This window comes from Notolepis coatsorum (assembly GCF_963971535.1).
Source record: "Notolepis coatsorum genome assembly, chromosome: 18".
NCBI lineage: Eukaryota > Metazoa > Chordata > Actinopteri > Aulopiformes > Paralepididae > Notolepis > Notolepis coatsorum.
Window position 1 is genome coordinate 80,487,046 of NC_140182.1, and position 24,506 is coordinate 80,511,551.

General features: G+C 44.8%; 1 protein-coding gene across 1 annotated transcript in view; it reads left to right on the plus strand.

Moving 5' to 3' along the window:
- eea1 (early endosome antigen 1) overlaps positions 1–24,506 on the plus strand; it is a 180,074-nt gene that overhangs the window by 53,844 nt on the left and 101,724 nt on the right. The window contains exon 9 of the mRNA XM_084334575.1: positions 6,875–7,030. Coding sequence (XP_084190701.1) covers positions 6,875–7,030 — 156 coding nt within the window. The remainder of the gene's footprint in view (positions 1–6,874; positions 7,031–24,506) is intronic.

Sequence of the window (24,506 nt, forward strand, 5' to 3'; positions counted from 1 at the left end):
TAAGGATTAACAATTATGTACAACTTGATTGACAAAATGGGTGACATTCCCCTTTAAAGGTGATCAGTCTTTTTTTTTTTTGGTCCACTTTTTCTCCCATTTTCTATATTTTCTCCCATCCCAATTTCGTATCATCCAATTCAACCCTCCCCTGTCACGAACGCTGTTTCTTGCCTCCCACAAGCCGGCTGCAATGTGGACTAAGTCATACATAGCACAAGTCCCCTCCGGTACTTGAGGTAACAGCAGTCGCATCTTTTCACCTGCGCAGCTCGATCTCTCAGTGGCGAGGAGTAACGCGTGGGAGGCTCACGCTGCCCCCGACACTTCCTGATTCTACTCTACTGCGCAGGCGCACCAACCGACCTGTAGGAGTCGCTGTCCACAACGCCCGATCCCCACCCATCAGTTTCCCACCCCCTAATACGGCCAATGTGTATTAGTATGAACGACCAGCTAAACTGAAAGCAATGTGGAGCGCTGGGCTCGAACAGGCAAGCCCAGCGTCTCCGTCATTTGTGGCGAGCGCCTTGCCCACTACGCCACGTAGCCGCCCATAAAGGTGATCAGTCTTAACACTTTAAGTGCCGAAAATGTGTTTAGGCGTCCTTCCCCGCCATGCTCAAGTTGCCGAGGACGCCGTAACTCGTCTTTAATATCAATATTTCAAAAATCTGTGATCGGAATCATATTTTCCATCCGCAGCCTTCACACACAGTTCTGAGCTCCTCTCAAACCTCTAGCGGTTCAAGAGCGCCATCTGGTGGCCGATCGGCAGAAGCGCCAAACAGGAAGTTATGTGGTTGAAGTGCTGATCGTCCATATTACTTCCGGGCACTCTCTATAGGTCCCGGGACTCGATCTCGACACAATACATAGCGATCCGTTGCCAATAACTCGATAAACAACATGATTTGGACGTATATACTATTATACAACCTGGAAATAGATCGCGTATTTCTACATCCCATAATAGGAATATTTCAGTTCCACGCTCATCGTCCAACGGCGCGAGGAAGATACGGTAAGATTCAGCGTTATTTTTGAACGTGTTCGATATAAACTGCTCTGATGATCATATCACCCACACTAGATGAATGATATAACGCTGCCCACGGAATTATAAACGATCCCCTGCCCATCCGGTCATCATCAGATGATACGTAGAAACTTCTAGAAGTACGTCCAATTGAAATTTTTGATCTCGCACAGATTCCTAACTAACTGTATTTCATCATCAATATAATGCATTTGGGGCTATAAATCACGTTCTGGAGAAAGCTGCAGAAAGAGATGAAAACATACTTATACTTTAGACCATATTTTACTATGAATATGTGAATGAAAAAGTTTAACGTTGCTACACAATGAACAATACATATAGGACCTTGAATGGGCCCTAATAATGGCAATTTAGCAATAGAATTTAAAAAGTTATAGCCCTGCAAAGAAGGGGAACTTTTCCATAGACAAATAGAGCTGGCAAGGGATGGTATATCATGAATTTAGCCTTAGGCAATCAAAGTGTTTTTTTTTTTTGATCCACTTTTTCTCCCATTTTTCTATATTTTCCTCCCATCCCAATTTCGTATCATCCAATTCAACCCTCCCCTGTCACGAACGCTGTTTCTTGCCTCCCACAAGCCGGCTGCAATGTGGACTAAGTCATACATAGCACAAGTCCCCTCCGGTACTTGAGGTAACAGCAGTCGCATCTTTTCACCTGCGCAGCTCGATCTCTCAGTGTCGAGGAGTAACGCGTGGGAGGCTCACGCTGCCCCCGACACTTCCTGATTCTACTGCGCAGGCGCACCAACCGACTTGTAGGAGTCGCTTGTTCACAACGCCCGATCCCCACCCTTCAGTTTCCCTCCCCGTAATACGGCCAATGTGTATTACTGCGGACGACCAGCTAAACTGAAAACAATGTGGAGAGCTGGATTCGAACACGCGAATCCAGGCGTCTCCACACTGGTGGCGAGTGCCTTGCCCACTACACCACCTAGCCGCCCTAGGCAATCAAAGTGTTAACAATACCTTACAGTACCTTACTTTATGTTACCTTACCTAGTTACCGTACCTTTAGATTCACATTTATTGTCATTATACAGCATGAAAAACACTCTGGATAGCCAAGAGTAGTTTGCATTCAAGGACTTGTGCAATACTTCTAATCTATTATAATGTACGCTGTGTCATGGGGTTTTGTAGTATTTGATATTGAATTTACTTAAATATCGAAAGTAAAAGTATGCAGTCTACATGATGTTCGTGTATTCCAGTGCTCGGGAGCATTCAAGCCTCAAACTAGTAAGAGTAGGTAAGGGATATGTACAGATATATATATTGTATCTACAGATACTGTATGTAACAAGGATTATATGCAGGTATGTACAGACGCATGTGGATAGATATACCGTAATTTTCGGTCTATAAGCAGGGGCTTTTTCCCCCATTTTTCGACCCTGCGGCTTATATAACGGTGCGGCTAATCTATGGATTTTTACAGCTAACTGGGCGCGCTCCCTCAGCTCTGTGACCGTCAGATCAGACTCTTAAATCTGCTGCAGCAGTGCACGCCTTGCCCCTCCTCCTCCCCCTCACAGACTCACGTCAACAAACCATTACAGCAAGAGTCTAGTGTATGAGCAGCTCAGAGCTCCTCTTTCAACATAACTGAAGCATTAAACAAAATTACCCAGTCAACGAACTATTCACTTTAGTTTATTAATGCATGAGGCGTTGTCTAATGGTATCTAGCTACTGAAAACTCCTGATATCATCAGTTTGGCATTCGATTTCGCAGGTGCTGGCTAACTGCCTATCGTTCTGTGAGCTGGCGTTAGTACCTGGCTGGCTAACTGGCTATCGTTCTGTGAGCTGGCGTTGGTACCTGGCTCGCTAACTGGCTATCGTTCTGTGAGCTGGCGTTGGTACCTAGCTGGCGCTGGCTAACTAACGTGCCTACCGTTCTGTGAGCTAGCGTTGGTACCTGGCTGGCTAACTGGCTATCGTTCTGTGAGCTGGCGTTGGTACCTGGCTGGCTAACTAACGTGGCTACCGCTATCGTTCTGTGAGCTGCCGTTGGTACCTGGCTGGCTAACTAACTGGCTATCGTTCTGTGAGCTAGCGTTGGTACCTGGCTGGCTAACTGGCTATCGTTCTGTGAGCTAGCGTTGGTACCTGGCTGGCTAACTGGCTATCGTTCTGTGAGCTGGCGTTGGTACCTGGCTGGCTAACTGGCTATCGTTCTGTGAGCTTGCGTTGGTACCTGGTTGGCTAACTGGCTATCGTTCTGTGAGCTAGCGTTGGTACCTGGCTGGCTAACTGGCTATCGTTCTGTGAGCTGGCCTTGGTACCTGGCTGGCTAACTGGCTATCGTTCTGTGAGCTAGCGTTGGTACCTGGCTGGCTAACTGGCTATCGTTCTGTGAGCTGGCGTTGGTACCTGGCTGGCTAACTGGCTATCGTTCTGTGAGCTAGAGTTGGTACCTGGCTGGCTAACTGGCTATCGTTCTGTGAGCTGGCGTTGGTACCTGGCTGGCTAACTGGCTATCGTTCTGTGAGCTAGCGTTGGTACCTGGCTGGCTAACTGGCTATTGTTCTGTGAGCTGGCGTTGGTACCTGGCTGGCTAACTGGCTATTGTTCTGTGAGCTGGCGTTAGTACCTGGCTGGCTAACTAACGTGGCTATCGTTCTGTGAGCTAGCGTTGGTACCTGGCTGGCTAACTGGCTATCGTTCTGTGAGCTGGCGTTGGTACCTGGCTGGCTAACTAACGTGGCTATCGTTCTGTGAGCTGGCGTTAGTACCTGGCTGGCTAACTAACGTGGCTATCGTTCTGTGAGCTAGCGTTGGTACCTGGGTGGCTAACTGGCTATCGTTCTGTGAGCTGGCGTTGGTACCTGGCTGGCTAACTGACTATTGTTCTGTGAGCTGGCGTTGGTACCTGGCTGGCTAACTGGCTATCGTTCTGTGAGCTGGCGTTGGTACCTGGCTGGCTAACTGGCTATTGTTCTGTGAGCTGGCGTTGGTACCTGGCTCGCTAACTGGCTATCGTTCTGTGAGCTGGCGTTGGTACCTGGCTGGCGCTGGCTAACTAACGTGGCTATCGTTCTGTGAGCTAGCGTTGGTACCTGGCTGGCTAACTAACTATCGTTCTGTGAGCTGGCGTTGGTACCTGGCTGGCTAACTGGCTATCGTTCTGTGAGCTGGCGTTGGTACCTGGCTGGCTAACTGGCTATCGTTCTGTGAGCTGGCGTTGGTACCTGGCTGGCGCTGGCTAACTGGCTATCGTTCTGTGAGCTGGCGTTAGTACCTAGCTGGCGTTAGTACCTAGCTGGCGCTAACTAACGTGGCTATCGTTCTGTGAGCTGGCGTTGGTACCTAGCTACCGTTACTGTTTGAACAAAAATGTTAATAAATGGGAGCTTCCTCAAACAGCCATCTCTTTCCCGACAATCCCCTCTGTGCACGTACCCTTACATATGGTAATTAAACATTTAAACACCTGCGGCTTATAGTCCAGTGCGGCTTATATATGTACACATCATTCAATTTAGCTGCTGCGGCTTATATTCAGGTGCGCTTTATAGTCCGAAAATTACGGTATATATATGGTAAAAATTAATATATTTATGCGGTATATACATCATACAGAGTTATATGGATTATAATGCAAACTATGTTCAGACAGATATGTATATATATATATATGCGGTAAATATAGATATTTAAATTAGTGCTGTCAGGCGATTAAAAAAATGTATTTAATTACAGGATTTGTAATGAATTAATCGAATTAATCGCATTATAATCTCATAACCATTTTAGGCCTGATATTTTATATTCTTTTTTTTGTATCCACTTTTTCTCCTTTTTCTATTTTTCTCCCATCCCAATTCCACTGTGCCAATTCTTCCCTCCCCTGTCTTGAACGTTGCTCGCATATGCCCCCCCACTGGCCGGTTGTAGGGAGGATAGAAGCCTTGCATCACGTGTCCCCTCCGATACACGAGGAGGCAGCCTGTCACATCTTTTCACCTGCCAGCGCGGACTCTCATTGGCGAGGTGTAACGTGTGGGAGGCTCACACTACCCCCGCCATTTCCTGTCTCTTCTGTGCAGGCGTCCCCAACCGACCTGTATGAGTCGCTGTCCACAACGTCCAGATTACCATCCATCGACTTCCACCCATCGACTTCCACCCGCTAACTCTGCCAATTGAGTTAGTATGACGGCTGGCCCAAGCCGGAGGCAACGCCAACAGCCGGAGTCGAACCCGGTGTCTCTTGCGTTGGTGACGAGTGCAATGTCCGCTGCGCCACCCAGCCGCCCCGATATTTTATATTCTATAATCATATTTCAAATTGCATGTGTCCGGATGGCAGAATTCAGTACTGTATCTACAAAACATTCTGTTTAATCATTTTCCCTTTATTCATTTGCTTAGATTTTTCAGGTCTGGTAAATTTTAGCATGGTGTTATTCACAGTAAAAAAAAAATTCAAGAATTTAATTGATATTCTCATTTGGTTCATTACAATTTACTCAAGCCTAGTAACAGACACAGTATTTCTGACACTGGGAATACATTCCCTGAGATCCATAGATGTCCCTAGAATCAGATACCAAGAACATGCAAATGGACCATTAAAAAAAACGTTCTTATGGAATGAATGACAATTTTTTTTAATACATTTTTAGTTTTTTTGTAAACATTTTTTAAATAAATGTTTAGTTAATTTTCATAACGCGATAATTTGCTGTGTAATTAATTAATCTACTTAACGTGATAAACTGACAGCCCTAATTTAAATGTATATATTGTGGCAGATATCATCCCTTGTCACATGGTTACGTGGAGGAAGGGTGATACTATTGCCACGGGCAGAGGAGTGAATTGAGGAGTTGATTGGGACTGATAGAATACACCTGTGCACCACGTGATCACCCACATCCCACACGCACACACGCACACAGAGACACATAGCATAAAGTCCTAGGAGAGACAGAGAAAGGTTGAGTGGAGGTGAGGAAGGAGCAGAGATCGTGGAGAGTGATATATTGAGTTTGTGAGGTGAGAGGTAGTTGGAAGGAGAGGTGAGAGCGAGTAGGTGTTCATGGTACTGGACCCTGGACTGGCTGAGATACCCCCTTGTGAAACTGACCCTGGACCGGAAGACAAACCTTGAGTATTGAACATTCCCTTTTTTGTACGAGAGCCTGGAACATGTTTTGACCCTGGACTGTATTTTGACTACTCTTTTGCCTATCGGACCTGTACTTTGGATCAATAAATATCACCCGTTTATTGAAATTGTGCTTGTGTGGATATTGGAATTGTTTGTTTTAGTCCGTGTCAAGCCTGAACACCACAAGGCTTGTCACAATATATACGTAATACGTATATACAGCAGTATTGTACATGCTATCATACAGAGTTATATGGGTAGACTATACTATGAGGTAGGTAGTTAAGATTATATGATTACTATGATTACAGTGTAGGGCAGTTGTAGAAAGCAGTAGGCAGGTATAAATATAGACAAGAGTTCAATGTTCGTACAGTACCTTACCTTACCTCACCTTCGTATCTTATCTTACCTTACCTTATCTTATCTTACCTTACCTTATCTTATCTTATCTTACCTTACCTTACCTTATCTTACCTTACCTCACCTTCTTATCTTACCTCACCTTACCATATCTTACCATACCATACCTTACCTCACCTTATCTTATCTTACCATACATTACCTTACCTTCTCACCTTACCTTACCTAATCTTACCTCACCTTCTTATCTTACCTCACCTTACCTCATCTTACCATACCTTAACTTACTATACCTTATCTGACCTCACCTCACCCCCCCAGCTGCAGCGACCAGGTGTGGAGGACGTGGAGGTCCTGCAGAAGGAGCTGGTGCAGGTACAGACGCTGATGGACTCCATGACGCGAGACACGGAGGAGGAGTCGGAGTGCCTCAAGAGGCACTACGAGGAACTGCAGGCTAGCTACACTACCTCAGAGGTGAGGGGCCCCCGGGGAGCCACAGCTCTCTCTTCACTCCACAGGGTCGTCGGAGGTGGCGGTGGGGGTCCCCAGGGGAGCCACAGCTCTCTCTTCACTCCACAGGGTTGTTGGAGGTGGGTGTGGGGGTCCCCAGGGGAGCCACTGCTCTCTTCTCTCCACAGGGTCGTCAGAGGTGGGGGTGGGGGTCCCAAGGGGCCATTCAATTTGTTTAGTGTCACGCTACAATTCAAAGATAGGATAAGATATTAATTTATTGATCCCTTTGGGGAAATTTGGGCGTCATAGCAGTATGGGGGAGGGGAGGTACAGTATGGGCACGGTAATAGTAGAAAGATAGAAATATAGGCAATAAAATATATAAAAATATGAGAGAATAAACAGTGTAAACAATATAATTAACTCTGAATATAAAAATATGGTTCTTGATGCATCACGGTTTTTGATTCAATGCCTGCATTGTGAATTCACTTTTTATTATTATTACTATTGTGTTTTTTTAATTAAATTTTTTTTACCAGTTCACTGCATAATACCAAGAATTAAAACACTTTCAGCGCCAGCCGCTTTATCCATCCTTGTAGTCAATGGACCACGCTTTAAAATATAGGGATTTTCATTGTGCGTTGCGGTGTTTGCAGAGCTATATCTATATTCTATATTATAGCTATGGAGACAATACTATGGCTCATTTGACAGTAACTATCCCTCGTCCAACATGTAAAAAATAATAAATTTTTTCATGTATACGTTCGCGTGTTATCCCGTGGTGAATATTGTATAGTTTCAGAGTGATCCTGGCTAATTCCTGGAAGCTGCGTTATTCTCCACTTGCACAAAGTGCGGGCGGCATATCCGGTTACTTCTACCATGTGTAGACTTCTTCCGGTCCCATCACAATACATAGACTTTAGCAACTTTTCTCCCATCAATTAAACAACTTTATCGTCACTTTTCTTTTTTTATTACATTTAAAAATTATATTTGTTTGTATTGTTAATCTGTTCACCATTCATTTTAATCGTTAGTATTGTCAATGTGTTGAAGTTTTACTGTGGAGTTGTTTTCAGGCTTCAGACAGAGAGGTAATGAAACTTGTATTAATATATTATAGAATGCAACAATCTATTTAACTCAATCACCGCCAGAGGGATACGTGTAATGTGCATACCTGTCAACCCTCCCGTTTTTCCCGGGATTCTCCCGTATTTCTTTTTTTTTATCCACTTTTTCTCCCCATTTTCTATTTTTATCCCATCCCAATTTCGTATTATCCGGTACATAGGCCTTTCGCATCTTTTCACCGCAGCAGCTCGAACTCTCAGTTGCGAGGAGTAACGCGTGGGAGGCTCACGCTGCCCCCGCTACTTCATGTTTCCGTCGCGCCGGCGTCACCCAACCGACCTGTAGGAGTCGCTGTCCACAACGTCCAATCCCCACCCTCTAACACTTGCCAATTGTGTTAGTATGAACGACCGACCAAACCGGTAGCAACGCCGAGAGCTGGGCTCGAACCCAGCGTATCCTGCGTTAGTGGCGAGCGCCTTGCCCACTGCACCAATCAGCTGCCCCCATTCCCCCGTATTTCACGCTTCTTTCCCGCCGTCCTCCCGTTTAAATATTTTTCTGTAAATCTCCTGTTTTTTCCCTTCATACAAAAAGGCTACATTACCTGCTGTGAAGATGACATGCAGCAGCCTGGAGTCCCCGCCAGTAGAGAGCCCCCCCCCGAGGGCTGACATAATGGCTCGTATGAATGTGTATGCATGTGAATGAATGTTGGTGGTGGTCGGAGGGGCCGTAGGCGTTGATTATTCGCCACGCTTCCGTGAGTCTGCCTCAGGGCAGCTCTGGCTGCAATTGTAGCTTACCACCACCGGTATGACTGTGTATGAACGAATAATGGACTCTGTGAAGCGCTCTGAGTCAGAGCAACAGTCAGTCAGAGAAGAGCGCTATATAAATCCAATCCATTATTATTACTCAACATAACAAAAGCGACCGCAATTCAAATGGTTGATATGCAATGAAACGACAGTAGGAATAGGGGCCCCATGGCACACAAAAATCTTCACGTGTAAATAAAACGTTCAGCCAGCAATACCTACGTATAATAAACAAGCAAAATGAAGAGGATTTATCCATCTGGAGCAGAAAAAAGATGAGGAGGATAATAAACTATGTTTCTATATTTTTACAACAACTGATTCTATCTCAATTTCTACAGCTTACTGGCATGGCTAATTTTAAATATTCCACAACAGAACTATTCTGTACAGCCCTAGCATGTTTTGATATTGTCAATTATCTCACTTTTACTAGGTGACTAACTCAAATATGCCACCAGAAAAAGAAAAAAAAGGAAAATGACATGGAGATGTTTTTTAGTCAAAGGGCAGCAGAGACAAGTGATACAGTATGAACGACCGGCAAACCGGTAGCAACACGAGAGCTGGGCTCGAACCCAGCATCTCCTGCGTTAGTGGAGAGCGCCTTGCCCACTGCGCCACTTAGCCGCCCCCCCAGCCACATTTGTGTATTCAAAATGTTTTGGGGAATTAACTGATTCACTGAAAATGTATTGAAAATGTATAGAATCTAATCGAATCGTGGTAAAATGAAGAGATTTCATGATGCATTGAATCGTTGCCTGAAGAATCGTAATCGAATCGAATCGTTGTGAGGTTGAATCGTTACACCCCTACGAAATAGTAATTTTGCCTGGGTTTGAAACGATTATTCAGTCCCTAGACGTGGTGGAGAAAAGCTTTGATTGTTTTAATACTTTGAAAATAATTGGCTCTTTGGGTTTGCACGTTTACTGTACGTGAGAAAATTAAAACAAAGATTGCATACTACTGCTACTACTACTATTATTATTATTATTACTACTACTACAATACAAAGTGTTTTTTTTTGTATCCTCTTTTTCTCCGCCTGGTTTTCAATTTTTTCTCCCCATCCCAATTTATTCGTTATGCCAATTCCCCCCTCCCCTACCTGGTTGTTGTGCGCATGTTCCTCCTACTGGTCGGTACAAGGGAACCCTGAAGTCCGACACTTGTGGAGACAGCCAGTGGCTCTTTTTTCACCTGGCAGCGAGGACTCTCATTGGTGAAGCGTAACGTGTGGGAGGCCACGCTGCCTTCACCATTTCCTGCCTTTCGCTGAGCAGGCAGATTACCACCCACGACTTCCCTCCCCCTAACTCAGACAAACGAGTTAGTATGACGACCGGACCAAGCCGCAGGGCAATGCTGACTCTGGGAGTCGAGACCGCAGCCTCTTGCATTGGTGACAAGCGCAATCTCCGCTACGCCACCCGACCGCCCTCCAAAGTGTTTGATTTTGTATACATTTTAAAGCTCAAAGAGCTTAGGACAATAACATCTGATCTGTCATGACAGCATGCCTGTCACAGCACTTGATTATGTTAATACTATTCAGGGGAGAGGTGTGGCTGGGAGGTTTCTCCTTTGAGAGCATTTTCTTTGCTTCAATCTCTGAGAAAAAAGACTGCTTACAAGATTTAAAATGAGCACATCATAATAATAACATTATCAGATTTCAAAGTATGACACATAATTTGAAAGCTTACATTCTGTACTTTCACAATCTGGAAAATGAAGACATGTGGGCACAATCCATACATTCTTGTTTTATACCGTGGTGAATATAAGTATGGTTTTAGAGCGGTCTAGGGTAATTCCTGGGAGGCTGGTAATGGACCGCAACGTGTATTATACTAAATGCATTGGCGTTCAGTCCCTACACACGCTACAATAAAAAAATGAAATGCATATGATAGGTATTATGTTCCATCATACGTTATGGACTAGCGTTACACACATACGCTCGGATCGCAATGAAGGCATGCTTTGATCAACGCAAGATTGATATCATATAGCCCTTACCTTGACTAGGATGTACCCCGAAAAGAATATTCCAATCATCTGATTGCGAGTCCCAGTATTGGTGTCGAAAGTGTCGCCAACATAATCTGCCACACACCGGACACTTTAGATCGATGCACAGCCCAAGACAAAGGGTGCTCGATACCGCCGCCTGGTAGGATGCCGCCGGTATTGCACTTTTGAGATCTCAGACTCATTCCCTATGATAACACCAGGCTCCCTGGATGGATAATGAATGGAAATATCGAATAAAAGAAATAACGATGAAAACCCGACTTTTCTCGGGTTTGGCGCTCAAGCGTCGGCGAGTTAACCCGACTTTATTCAGGTATGGCGTCCATTGACTTAATAAGCAAACGTTTGTAAAGTGTGTTTGTCAGCGGGGTCTTTTAAGGTTTTTGGGCTGTATTTCATGTAAAAACGTTTACTGTTAGTTGGCCATATTAGCATTTAGCTAATATTATGAGACATGATCAATGAATTGGTGTTGTCGCCATCGCGTTTGTTAGACCCCCATATGGACTTGTTTGATAATCAGAAGCCATTTTATCATGTTATGCCGATACGTTATGCCAAACGTTTGCTTATTAAATAGATTGTTGCATTCTATAATATAATAATACAAAAGTTTCATTACCTCTCTGTCTGAAGCCTGTCCACAACTCTACAGTCCACATGCATTTCCTTTTGTAAAACGTCAACACATTGACAATACTAACGATAAAAACGAATGGTGAACAGATTAACAATACAAACAAATATAATTTTTAAACGTAATAAAAAAAGAAAAGTGACGATAAAGTTGTTTAATTGATGGGAGAAAAGTTGCTAAAGTCTATGTATTGTGATGGGACCGGAAGAAGTCTACACATGGTAGAAGTAACTGGATATGCCGCCCACACGTTTGTGCAAGTGGAGAATAGAGCGATATGTGAATTTTGCTAAAGTCGTTCGCGTTTCTCGCTTGGACACGCTACTGTTTCCAAATCAAAGGTATATAATAGGTATTATGTTTCATCAGGAATGCATCAAAGGGGGTGGGGGGGGTAGTTTTTTGATGCTCTGATCGCCAGCAACGGCATTCGTTTTGAATACTACATACATTGATCGGCTGGATCGATGTGAAATCATTGTAGGATCAAGGTGGAATTGACGTCAGATAGTTCTTATTTTTGATCGGGGTTATTCCAAAAAGAATATTCCAATTGTCTGATCGCGATTCCCAGTATTGATGTCCATCGGGTCCCTGACATGAAGTGCCACAAGATATGCCTCAAGTGTGCTGAACACGTTTCAAAGTGCTCGCATGAAGCGATTCACTTGGCTTGGTCTAAATTCTCTGCCCAGACGACATTAGATGTGACACACAGTCAGGAACAGGGTTTCAAAGGGTAGGCGATACTGCCACCTAGCAGGATCTGGCCGGTATTGCACTCTCGGGGTCTCAGTATGGCTTTCAACGGTAACATAGCGGTCTGTGAGACTGTATAGGATATTAAAATCGAATAAAAGAAAAAACTATGAAATTTCGAGCTTTTTCAGGGGTTCTGGCACTCAACAACCTCGGGTCTGGCGCAGAAAGTGTTAATGTCAGGGTCCATGTTTAAAAACTTGTGTCAATAGAATTGACTTCAGTCACTAACTGCTAGTGTTTAAATTGGCACACAATGGTAGGAAAAATAGCACATTGGAACTTCAGGAAACAGGATGGATCATGAGGGATTATAATAGGGCTGGGCGATAAAACGATAACGATAACTATCGCGATAAATTATTTCCTCGAAATAAACATGAAACGTGGTCGCAAAGTTTCGATATATCGATTTTCCAAGCTTGGATATGAGCACGCACTAACAACCAATCGGTGAAGGAGATGGCCGAGAGCGAAGGAGACCCGCGCTGCACCTCTGGGTAGAGAGGTAGGACTCACTCAACAACAAGGCTTGCTAGGCTAATTAGCTTGCACGGCGATGTTTTATATATTTACGTGCCGAGTATGTGTGTGGCGTGAATTCTGAGGCCACGTTTATAGTAGTGTGGGTATACAGTGGACGTCGTTTCAATATATTGTGGCGGAAGAGAGTATTTTAGTGTTATATTTAGCACATTGTCATGGAATACACCGCTTAGAAGCAACAGGCTGGCTAGGTTAACTAGCTTGCACGGCGATGTTTTATATATTTACGTGCCGAGTATGTGTGTGGCGTGAATTCTGAGGCCACGTTTATAGTAGTGTGGGTATACAGTGGACGTCGTTGCAATGTATTGTGGCGGAAGAGAGTATTTTAGTGTCATATTTATTACATTGTGATGAGATATTCCGCTTGTCGGCTAACTGCTAACGTGCGCGGACTGATGACGACATCAACTCGACTCGAGACATTCGCAGCAGCATAAGAAGTTAATTAAACTTGACAGACATTATATCGACGATAATTATCGATATCGAATTATATGAAAATAATTTTATAATTTTATTGCGATAACGTTTTTGGTCATATCGCCCAGCCCTAGATTATAACCTTTTCTACAACAACAACAACTATAAAGGCAATCATACGAACCGCAGTTGCCTTGAGGCTCCAGGTAATGCGTTGTTAGTCCGACACGCTCCGAATTGCAATCCAAAAGAAAAGATGACGCTGGTCCAATGTACTTTCAAAACAAACGGGATTTATTGGGAAGCGAGTCACAACAGCCCCAATAGCTGCCTACCACTATAAAACAAACAAAACGGGTTATGTACATGAACTTAAACTGTCAATCAAATGCGAATTGAGTGCGGTCAAAAACTATATGGTACCGCTCCACCTGGGCCTGCGTGAACTCTAAATTACCTGCCATGTTATAGGAGTGGTTAGGGGGAGCGTGGGAAAAAAGGGGAGTTGACCAGGTAAGTCTCCATCTTGGAATTCATTGACAAATATTAATAAACAAATAAAAACACGAATACCATAATAAACCACATTTCTAAGGGGCAATAAAGTTACAATTTATCATCATAGGATTTGGCGCCTACACACCGGCCTCTAATTGTTCTTGTAGACAAACGAAACAATTACAACTTTCAAAATATAAAGAAAAGGAGCCAAAATGTATAGTCCATTCAAAAATCTAAATCCAAGCAAAAAAATCTTCCATCTTCCAAGTTATCAGTAAGAGTGTATTAGTGAACGGGGGGGGTGTGTGTGTGTGTGTGTGTATGTGTGTGTTCTATGTAGGAGCCTCGAGCAGCAGACACAACTTTGTAATAGGTCTGCGAAGAGTGGTAGTCTGGGTTCTCACTTGAACCTGTCTAACCAGTCCTCTGGAGTCGGGCATGGTCTGTATGACCCGCCCCAGGATCCAGGAGTTGCGGGGGGCAGTATCATCAATGATGAGAACAATATCTCCGGTATCAAAGTTCCTTCTTTTCCGTATCCATTTTTGGCGTTCCTGTAACTCGGGCAGGTACTCCTTTGTCCATCTCTTCCAGAAAAGGTCGGCCATATATTGTACCTGCCGCCATCTGCGTCTAGGGTAGCAGTCATCTGGTGTGAACACTCCAGGTGGTATAGAAGGTTTGGTGTTCATCAGAAGTAGGTGGTTGGGTGTGAGAGGTTCTAGGTCGTTAGGGTCATTAGAGGCTGTGGTGATGGGCCTGTCATTGATGATTGATTCTACCTCACATAACAAGGTCTGCAGACTCTCTTCGTCAAGTGTCTGTTGCTGTAGAATAGCGCTGAGGACCCTTCTGACTGTCCGGATTTGTCTCTCCCAAACACCACCATGGTGGGAACCGGAAGGGGGGTTAAAAACCCATGTGATGCCCTTTTTAAGCAGAGTGTCTTTAATGTGGACCTCGTCAAGGCCCTGGATGGCCTCTCTAAGTTCCCGCTCTGCTCTAACTAGGTTGGTTCCATTATCGGAGCGCATGAACTTGACTTGACCTCTCCTAGCAGTGAACCTTCGGATGGCATTTATACAAGAGTGTGTGTCCAATGAATGTGCCACTTCCAGATGCACCGCTCGTATGTTTAGACATGTAAAGATGACTCCATAGCGTTTAACGGTTTTTCTACCACACTTGGTCACAAACGGTCCGAAGTAATCGACACCAACATTGGTGAAGGGTGGTTCATCTGGGGTGACTCTCTCCGTAGGCAGATCTGCCATGTGCTGCTCACCTTTACTTCCACTCAATCTTCTGCAGGTGACACACTTAGCTATTAACTTCCGTATGGCTGCATTAGCACATGGGACCCAGTACCGTTGCCTGAGACGAGAAAGAAGATAATTCCTTCCACCGTGTCCAGTATCCTCATGTATCTGCCTGATGATGAGTTGGGTAACGTGATGGTCCTTAGGCAGAATAGCAGGGTGTTTAGCTTGTGCTGGCATGGCTGACCTGCTTAATCTTCCCCCTACTCTCAACACGTCGTCCTGAAGAACTGGACACAGTTTATGAAGATGGCTGCTACTTTTCACGGTGGAACCCTTTCTCAGTGCCATAATCTCTTCTGGAAAGGCTCTTTGCTGGCAAAACTTTATGATTTCCACTTCTGATTGCTGGAGTTCCTTTACAGAGAGTGATCCTTGGTTCGATTTTCCCTTCTGATTTTTCAGTTCATCTTTCCTTATTTTCTCATTTTTCTCATCCACTTTGGCTGTTTTTTCCATTGCTCTTTTCTCACACTTTTGTTTTAGTGCATCTTTGATCTTGAGCATCCAGGCAATCGCTTTTTTGAGTCTGTGCCACTCGGAGTAGTGAGAGATGAGCCTGCTAACAGTTTCCAGGTCCTGCTTTACAGATGTAGTATTCACAACTGCAGCTCTCTTGACCTCTGGATCATCTGCAGCAAGGGCTTGATCTGGCATGTCTGGCCAGTTAATCTCTGGCTGCATTAAGAAGCCTGGCCCTGAGATCCATGTTCTATTTTTTAGGAACATGCTTGTTGAGATGCCTCTTGATGCACAATCGGCAGGATTCAGTGCAGTACTTATATGTCTCCATTGGGAAACCTCAGAAGCTGCTCGAATGGCTGTGACTCTATTCGCAACGAAAGTGTGAAATCTGGTAGTTTCATTCTTAATGTATTTCAACACTGCTGTGCTATCTGTCCAGAATACGGAGCTCCCAAGTGGGACTTCCAGTTCAGCTTGCATCATCCTGTCCATACGAGCGGCTACTGTAGCTGCCGTTAGTTCCATTCGTGGTATGGTGACTGACTTCAGTGGTGCGACCCGGGCCTTACCCATGATGAAGGAACAGTGGATTTGATGTTCAATGTTTTCCAACAACAGGTAGGTAACAGTGCCATAACCAGTCTCACATGCATCGGAAAAGTGATGGAGCTGAGCTGAAACCACGTTTCCAAAACCCTGGGGTTTGATGCATCTCTTGACCTTGTAGTCTGATAGATGGTGTAGATCCATTAACCAGTGGTGCCATTTCTGGGCAAGGACCACTGGAATGCTTTCGTCCCACCCAAGCTTCATCCTGCTTAGCTCTTGCAGTAACTGCTTTGCCGGAAGAATGACTGGTGCCAGAACTCCCAGGGGGTCGTAGACGGAACTAACCATGGAAAGGATACCCCTTCTAGTAAGTGGTCTGTCTTGGATGGCTATCTTGAACTGCAGTGAGTCTGATTCAATGCACCACTGGATACCGAGTGCCCTTTCGACTGGCAACACGTCCTGATCCAAATCAAGGTCTTTTATTTCCTTAGCTCTCTCCTCTTCAGGAATTGAGGCTATAACAACGCGACTGTTGCTGACCCACTTGTTTAGTTTGAAGCCTCCTTTTGCACACAAGGCTGTGAGGTCTTGAGCAAGCGTCAGAGCTTGATCCTCGGTTGCCACTGACTTTAGACAGTCGTCTACGTAAAAATTCCTCAGCACTGTGTGTATGACTTCTGGTGTGAAGTCTTCTCTATGGTCCTTTGCACACTGCTTCAGAGCGTAACTGGCACAGCTTGGGGAGGATGTAGCTCCAAAGATGTGCACTACCATCCTGTACTCTTCAAGCTCTCCATCCAGATCTCCGTTTGGCCACCAAAGAAACCTCATCAGGTCTGAATCCTTGTCTGGGACTTTAACCTGGTAGAACATGGCTTCAATGTCTGCTATAAAGGCTACGGGTTCCTGCCGGAATCTGGATAAAACGCCAATGAGACTGTTTGTCAAGTCTGGGCCTTGTAAAAGCTGGTCATTCAGTGAGGTTCCTTGGTAAGAAGCACCACAGTCAAATACCACCCTTAGCTTCTTTTTCTTGGGGTGGTAAACTCCATGGTGCGGGATATACCAAGTCCTTTTGCTGCTGTCCTGTGAGCCTTTTTCCACTTTTATGGCATAGCCTTTATCCAGGATGTCGGCCATGAACTTGACGTAGTCCCTATGTAACTGAGGGGACTTGCTAAGTTTCCTTTTCAGGCCGAGGGCCCGCTGTTGTGCCACACAGCGATTATTGGGAAATTCAGCATCCTCCTTCCTAAGTGGTAGGCCTATGCTGTAGTGGCCGTCCACCAGTTTGGCTGACTGGGAGACACGCTCTATGAAGACGTGGTCCTCTCTAGACATTTCAAGCTGCTCCTCCCTCTGTCGCTCGGGGAAGTCATACTTGATTTGTTGCTGCAGAATCTCATCTAGCTGTACAACCGAAATTCTGTGTGCCATTACAGTCGACTGTCCACAGGGGGAGACAGAACCCTTTTTTAGGGGTCCATTGACGGTCCAACCCAACATTGTTTTAACGGCGTATGGACCATCTCTCTGGCTGTTGATAACCATCCATGGTTCCATGGCCTTTGGTACATTGGTTCCGATTAACAGGCCAATGTCAGCATCAATGTGACGGAGACGTACCTGCTGCAAATATGGCCACTGATCCACGTATTCCTGAGTGGGAATATGGTCTTTGGTCACAGGTATTTTCTTCTGCGTGTAGACAGCGGGGAGTTCCACTAGTGTGTTGTCGTCCATGCCACATACCTCCATTCCACAGACCACGGAGGTACTGACGACTTCCTCTTTATTCATGGTTTTGAGAAGGATGTCTGTACTTCTTCCTGAAACCTTGAGGTCTCTAAGCAAAGCTTCTGTGCAGAAGGTGCCGGTGCTTCCTGAGTCCAGAAAGGCATAAGTCTGTATCATGCGATTACCTTTCTTCATTTTCACCCTCACCGGCACTATAGATAGCATGCAGTCAGGCTCCCCGGCCCCTGTGTGGGTCTCGCCGTCTCCAGTTATAAATGCACTGGTAACAGTCTGTTCCCTATTTTTATTTTCTTTACCACCGTCGACCTGTTTATGTATGTGGAGTATGGTAGGGTGCCTCAGTGAACACACTCGACAAGTCACTTTCTGTGTGCATCCCTTGCTCATGTGTCCATATGACAGACAGCCAAAGCACACTCCTTTGCTTTTCAAGAAATCCAACTTTTCCTTTTGTGGCTTCTTGTCCAGTTCTCTGCAAAGGTCCAAACTGTGCTCTCCCTGACAGAACAGACATGGCTTGAGGGCGGCTGGTGAGGGCCTTCCAGTAACTCTCTTAACGGGTGAGACGCTGGTAGTAAAACCACTCTTCCTCTCCCTTGGTGTACTTGGTCGATATGGAAGTGGTCCTGATGTTCTTCCTGAAGAGGTGGGTGTTTCCTTTAGGTTCCCAAACAAAGGATGTGACATGATTCTAGCTTGGTGATCAATGAAATTAACTAGATCATTAAATCTAGCTCTCCGTCCACTTTTCTCTTGTAGGTCACATGCCAAGCCTCTCCACCTCTCTTTCATTTTGTATGGCAATTTAGAGAGAATGGCTCTCATTGTGGTTGGATTATCCATCTCCTCCATGTACTCGATGCTGTCCATCGTTTTACAGCATCCAGTTAGAAAGACTGAATATGCTTGTAGGGCTTCAGCATCTTCAGCTTTGACTGCTGGCCAGTTCAGGGCTTTATCAATGTGAGCTGTTGCAATCTGGTACTCGTTGCCATAATACTTCTTTAGGAGCCTTTTGGCCTCCGTGTATCCTATTGAAGCGTCCATATGTTGGCAGCTCCGTACCACTTCTCGGGGTTGCCCCAGGGTAAACTGCTCCAGGAAATACAGTCTGTCCTTGCAGTTTTCAGTTCTATCTTCAATACCATGCTCGAATGCACGTATAAAGAACCTGTATTCTAATGGATCCCCTTTAAACGTGGGTACGCTGAGAGGTGGTAAGGATGATAGTCTTTGCTGTTTCACCAGTACTTCAGTTATACTATTCTGATGTTGCATGACGTCGACGATCCTGCCCATGTCGGGTGTTTCCCTGTATCCTTCTAGAGTGACAGCACCATCATGTCTGACGGCTCCATTTTCATGCTGTTTCGCAGATCCACCATGGCTGACCCTTAAAGCAGACATTCCAATTTGGGGCTGTTGTGACGTTTCCTTTCGTCTTACAACAGGCTCCCCTCCTATGTTGCTTGGTCTTGGGTAAACAGGGTGATATACAGTTTGAACACTTTCTGGTAACAGGCTGCTGTGTCTGTTCAACTGTGCAAGCTGAGCAGATGGAGTAAGAGGCTGGAATTCCACATCATACACATCTGAATTTGTGATGGGTAATGTTGTGATGACATCAGTGGAGGTGGGCGTCATTGCCTCTCGAATAACCTTTTGTGAGGCTTCCTTAGACCTTTCCCTTTCATCGAAATATTCATTCATTCCATCGCCTGGTCTATTGTCCATCTCATGAATGTTCTCATATTCTGTAAAAACATTCAGTTTAGCACTGGTGGTTTGTATTTCAGTTTGCAGTTCCAACTGCTCCCTTTTGGCCTTTAGTTCAGCCTCCTCCTTACGGCTCCTCCCCTTTAGATCAGCATCCTCCTTACGGCTCCTCTCCTTTAGTTCAGCATCCTCCTTGTCGCTCCTCTCCTTTAGTACAGCCTCCTCCTTGTCCAGTGCTTGTTTCTTTATTAATGCTTCTGCTTTGATCAATAAAGCTGCCTTCTCCGCTTGTAGTTTGAGTCGGATTGAGGATGTAGAGGAGTAATTAGAATGCCTACTACCTTTTGATGACCTCCTTGAAGAGGTGTTTGAAACGCTGTCCTTTGGGTGGATCTCTTCTTCACCTTTGTCATATTCAATATGCGGTTGTGCCGCTTCAGTCCACGTTTGAACATGGGCAGCAAATGCATGCAGTGATGCTGCTTTAGGCTTGTACCATTCTGCTTGGTCCTCTTCTGTTTCCTCTATGGATATTTTGGTTAGCAAACCCTTTACAGCTGTATTGAGTTCATGTAACTCGCAACACAACTTGGAGAAATCTGTCATTTTTGTGTGAACCAATTCCACGTTTCCATGATTTCCCATAAGTTCAGTGATTTCATTCCTTTTTTTAGTAAGTGCACCCAGTTTTGCACTTCTTGATCCTTTTAATTTTTGTAAAGGATCCTCAAAAATACCACTCTCCATTTCCTCCATAATGTGGGCAGCTAACGAAAACCTCCTAATTCAGATGAGCAGCGGCGTTGTATGCATTTAAAACAGAACAGTGTTTTATGAATGAAGCAGCTAGGGCGTGGGAAACAGCGCACTTGGCAAATGCTGCGCGTGACGTCATCCACTCTCAAACGCACACACACCGACCCGCTGTCAGCCACACATAGACAGAGTCCGTATCGCTGTCAACCACAGAGACAGAGTCTGTATTATATTTTCCTCTTCACCAGCACAAGACACCTTCAAACAATAAAGACGGCCGCGCCGTTTATGTTCATCACATCCACTCCACTCAGACGCAACGTCTTTGATCCACAACGAACATCCACTTTTTACTTTACCTCCTTCCTTGTTGCGCTCAGAAGTTGTCCGTCGGCTTTGTCAGCGGAAGTTTTTGACAATATAAAGGCAATCATACGAACCGCAGTTGCCTTGAGGCTCCAGGTAATGCGTTGTTAGTCCGACACGCTCCGAATTGCAATCCAAAAGAAAAGATGACGCTGGTCCAATGTACTTTCAAAACAAACGGGATTTATTGGGAAGCGAGTCACAACAGCCCCAATAGCTGCCTACCACTATAAAACAAACAAAACGGGTTATGTACATGAACTTAAACTGTCAATCAAATGCGAATTGAGTGCGGTCAAAAACTATATGGTACCGCTCCACCTGGGCCTGCGTGAACTCTAAATTACCTGCCATGTTATAGGAGTGGTTAGGGGGAGCGTGGGAAAAAAGGGGAGTTGACCAGGTAAGTCTCCATCTTGGAATTCATTGACAAATATTAATAAACAAATAAAAACACGAATACCATAATAAACCACATTTCTAAGGGGCAATAAAGTTACAATTTATCATCATAGGATTTGGCGCCTACAACAACAACAGCTACTACTATAACTTTGCTCAACGACGCATAATCTAAAAAGGTGGAATTGTGACGATTACATTAAGCAATTAACTCGTCCCTCTCATAGTCGCAGGTCAGGACCCTGTTGCCAAGTTCGACTGTAATTTCAATCTGAAGTAAAAACCTTCACAATGTCACAAGATGGGCCGGTTCCTCTGATTTTCTCAGAAGTGAGTCATGTAGACATTCCTGTAGTTAGTAATCACCCCCACATCCTCCCTGCCCCTGTCCCTACATGTACACACACACACACACACACATGTACGTACGCACACACACACACATGTACGTTTGCACACACACACACATGCACACGCGTACGCACACACTCTTTCTCTCGCACTCTATCTCTCTCTGTCTCGCTCTTTCTCACTCACTCTGTCTCTCTCTCTCTTTGTTTCCCCGCTCTCTCTCTCTCTCTCTCTCTCTCTCTCTCTCTCTCTCTCTCTCTGTGTCTCTTTCTCTCTGTGTCTCTCTCTGTGTGTGTCTCTCTCTCTCTCTCTCCCTCTAGGAGATTATGGAGTTGATATGAACCATAGTTTGTTTAACCTTTACCCGCTCGGGGGGGCAGGTGGCGCACGGAGATTACGTTCGTCACCAACACCGGGAGACACTGGATTCGCCTGTTCGAATCCAGCTCCCGGCGTTGCTATCAGCTTGGCTGGCCTCTCACACTGATACAATTGGCTGTATCAGGGGGTGGGAAAGCTGAAGGGTGGGTCCTGGGCGTTGTGGACAGCGACCCCTACAGTTCGGTCGGGGCGCCTGCTCAGCAAGGGTTGGAACTAAGGAGAGATAGTGTGGCCTCCCACACGCTACACTCTCCCCGGTGAGAACCTGCGCGGCCAGGTTGGCCTGCCCCAGGCTGCACATGCGTCGGAGGAAAGCATGTGACAGTCTCCGGTCTCCCGGTCCAACAGTAGGGGAAAGTACGCAACAACCAGGAAGGGTGGGATGGGAGAAAAAAAAGGAGGAGGGAAAAAGGAGGGGAAGAAAGATAAAAAAAGAAATAAAAAAAAACTTTACCCGCTCATGCTCATTATTCCAAGCCACACAATTTACAGTAATTCAGGCCTTGCCTACAAAGAAACATTTCTAAAGTATCTCATCTAAAGACTCAAGTAGTTTTCCTATAGATAGATAGATAGATAGATAGATAGATAGATAGATATAGTTTTAATACCGGGAGGCTTTAGATCTGATTCCAAATCCTGTCATGTCTGCCTGGTGCATAATTCAGATGTATTTCTTGCATTATTGATCTCTGCAGGCGATGGGAGAGCAGAGGACCGCGTATTTATAGCTCCGGGCGGCCCATCCCAACCTATCTCCAGGCAGGGAAATCAGAATTCTCCCAAGTTTCATATTCCAGCAACACAGAGACACCGTCATCTGAATACATTTAAATATTTAACGTCTTTCTTTTGGGCTCAGGCCGTCTGGTTTTTAATTACATAATCGCCCTTTAGATAGAATTAATCAGTGGCTCTGTTCAGTGAGTTTAGAGCCGTCTGTTTCTGATCCTTTCGGCTCTCTAGTTCCACACGGTGAACATGGAAGTTGTTGTTGTTTCTCGAGAGTTTTATCTCTGGAAATTTAGATTAGATTACATTCAAATGTACTGTCATCATGCAGCACGAGTACACTACAACAAAAAGAGGTTTGGCATCCAACCAGAGTGCAAATGTAACAGTAAAGTGCAATAGTAATATATGATGTACAGGTGATTAAACTGGGTATAAAATATATAAAGCAATACTACTGAGTGTCGTGCTAATCGGATGTATGTACAGAGTTGTAATATTAATATGTACAGTGATTAGGGGTGTAACGGTACGTGTATTCGTCCCGGGAATTTACGGTACGGCCGTCACGGTGCGGTATGTGCAGCCATACGAAGAATATGCCTCACAGCGCAAACACACCAGTCGCACATGCAGGCACTCGCGAGGTCCGTGCGAGAACAGCAAGCGTGGCCGGGCACACCGAGTCTGACTTCAGAGCGGGCGAAAGTGCACGGAGAAAGGCACATTTACATTGGAACAGCTGCAGGGTCATTACAATTTTACAGTTTTCTTTCGTTTTCTTGTTCGCCCAATAATGTTAACCAAATGAAACCAATGGAAAGAAACACACCAACAAACACACCAACATTCTCCCCCGCCGGACTCGAGTAGGGTAAATCTGCAGTGCCGCAGCCCCATACATTGCTGGACTCACAGGCACAGCTGATCAAATAAAAAAAAATAAACATACTTTTCCTATAGAAAATTATTCTATTTAATAATAAAAATTATAATAATTATCATAAATATAATATATAAATAATAATAATAATAATAATAAATATTATATTAATAATAATTATAAAGAAATGTTTTCTGTTGTACCGAACCGTGACCCCAATACCAAGGTACGTACCGAACCATGGCTTCTGTGTACCGTTACACCCCTAACAGTGATGCATGTAGAAAGACACTATGGTAGTAGTCATACTGGCATACAGCAGCTATGCGATTACCACTACGTTGGCAACATTTTCAATTTCTTATTATATCTTGACAGTAATCGCTAGTAATAAGACAGTTACGGTAAGGGGCAGGAGCTAAAACAACCACATCAAATCAAACAAACCACCAAGTCAAATGATTGGAACGAGCGAGCTGTCTATCAAACCCTTTAGTGACACTTGTTATGCACGTACACAAGCGTCTGCTGCTCACACATGGCTGCCTGCTAGCTACCCGGTGGGGCTTTGGAGGCATCCTGATGCGTTCTGATTGGGAAGGGCGTTGTCGAATTCGGTATAAGGATTTGAAAAAATGTCTGTCCAAAATCAACGGCCGCCTATTGCTCCTTTAATCCAGCAGTGTCTAGCTCCGTGTAGCCGTCCGTCTTCGTTGTGTTGTGACTCACTTGTGTCCTTGTCTCTCTCTCTCTCGCCCGCCCACTCCTGCTTATTATTCCACTCCCCACCTCTCTCGCTCCAACTCTTGCTCTTTCTTCAAGATTCGTAAACTGGAGGTAAAGCACAACGTTTTAAAATCGGCCCCAAATTTGCTTTTTGACTTCTTTTGGACACATTTTAGGAACAAGATTTTGTCCGTAGTGGCTTTATTATAATTCTTTAATATGTTTTGTGTATGGATGCTTTCTACGCCTGCTGTCTGTCACTCCTGGGTGCCAG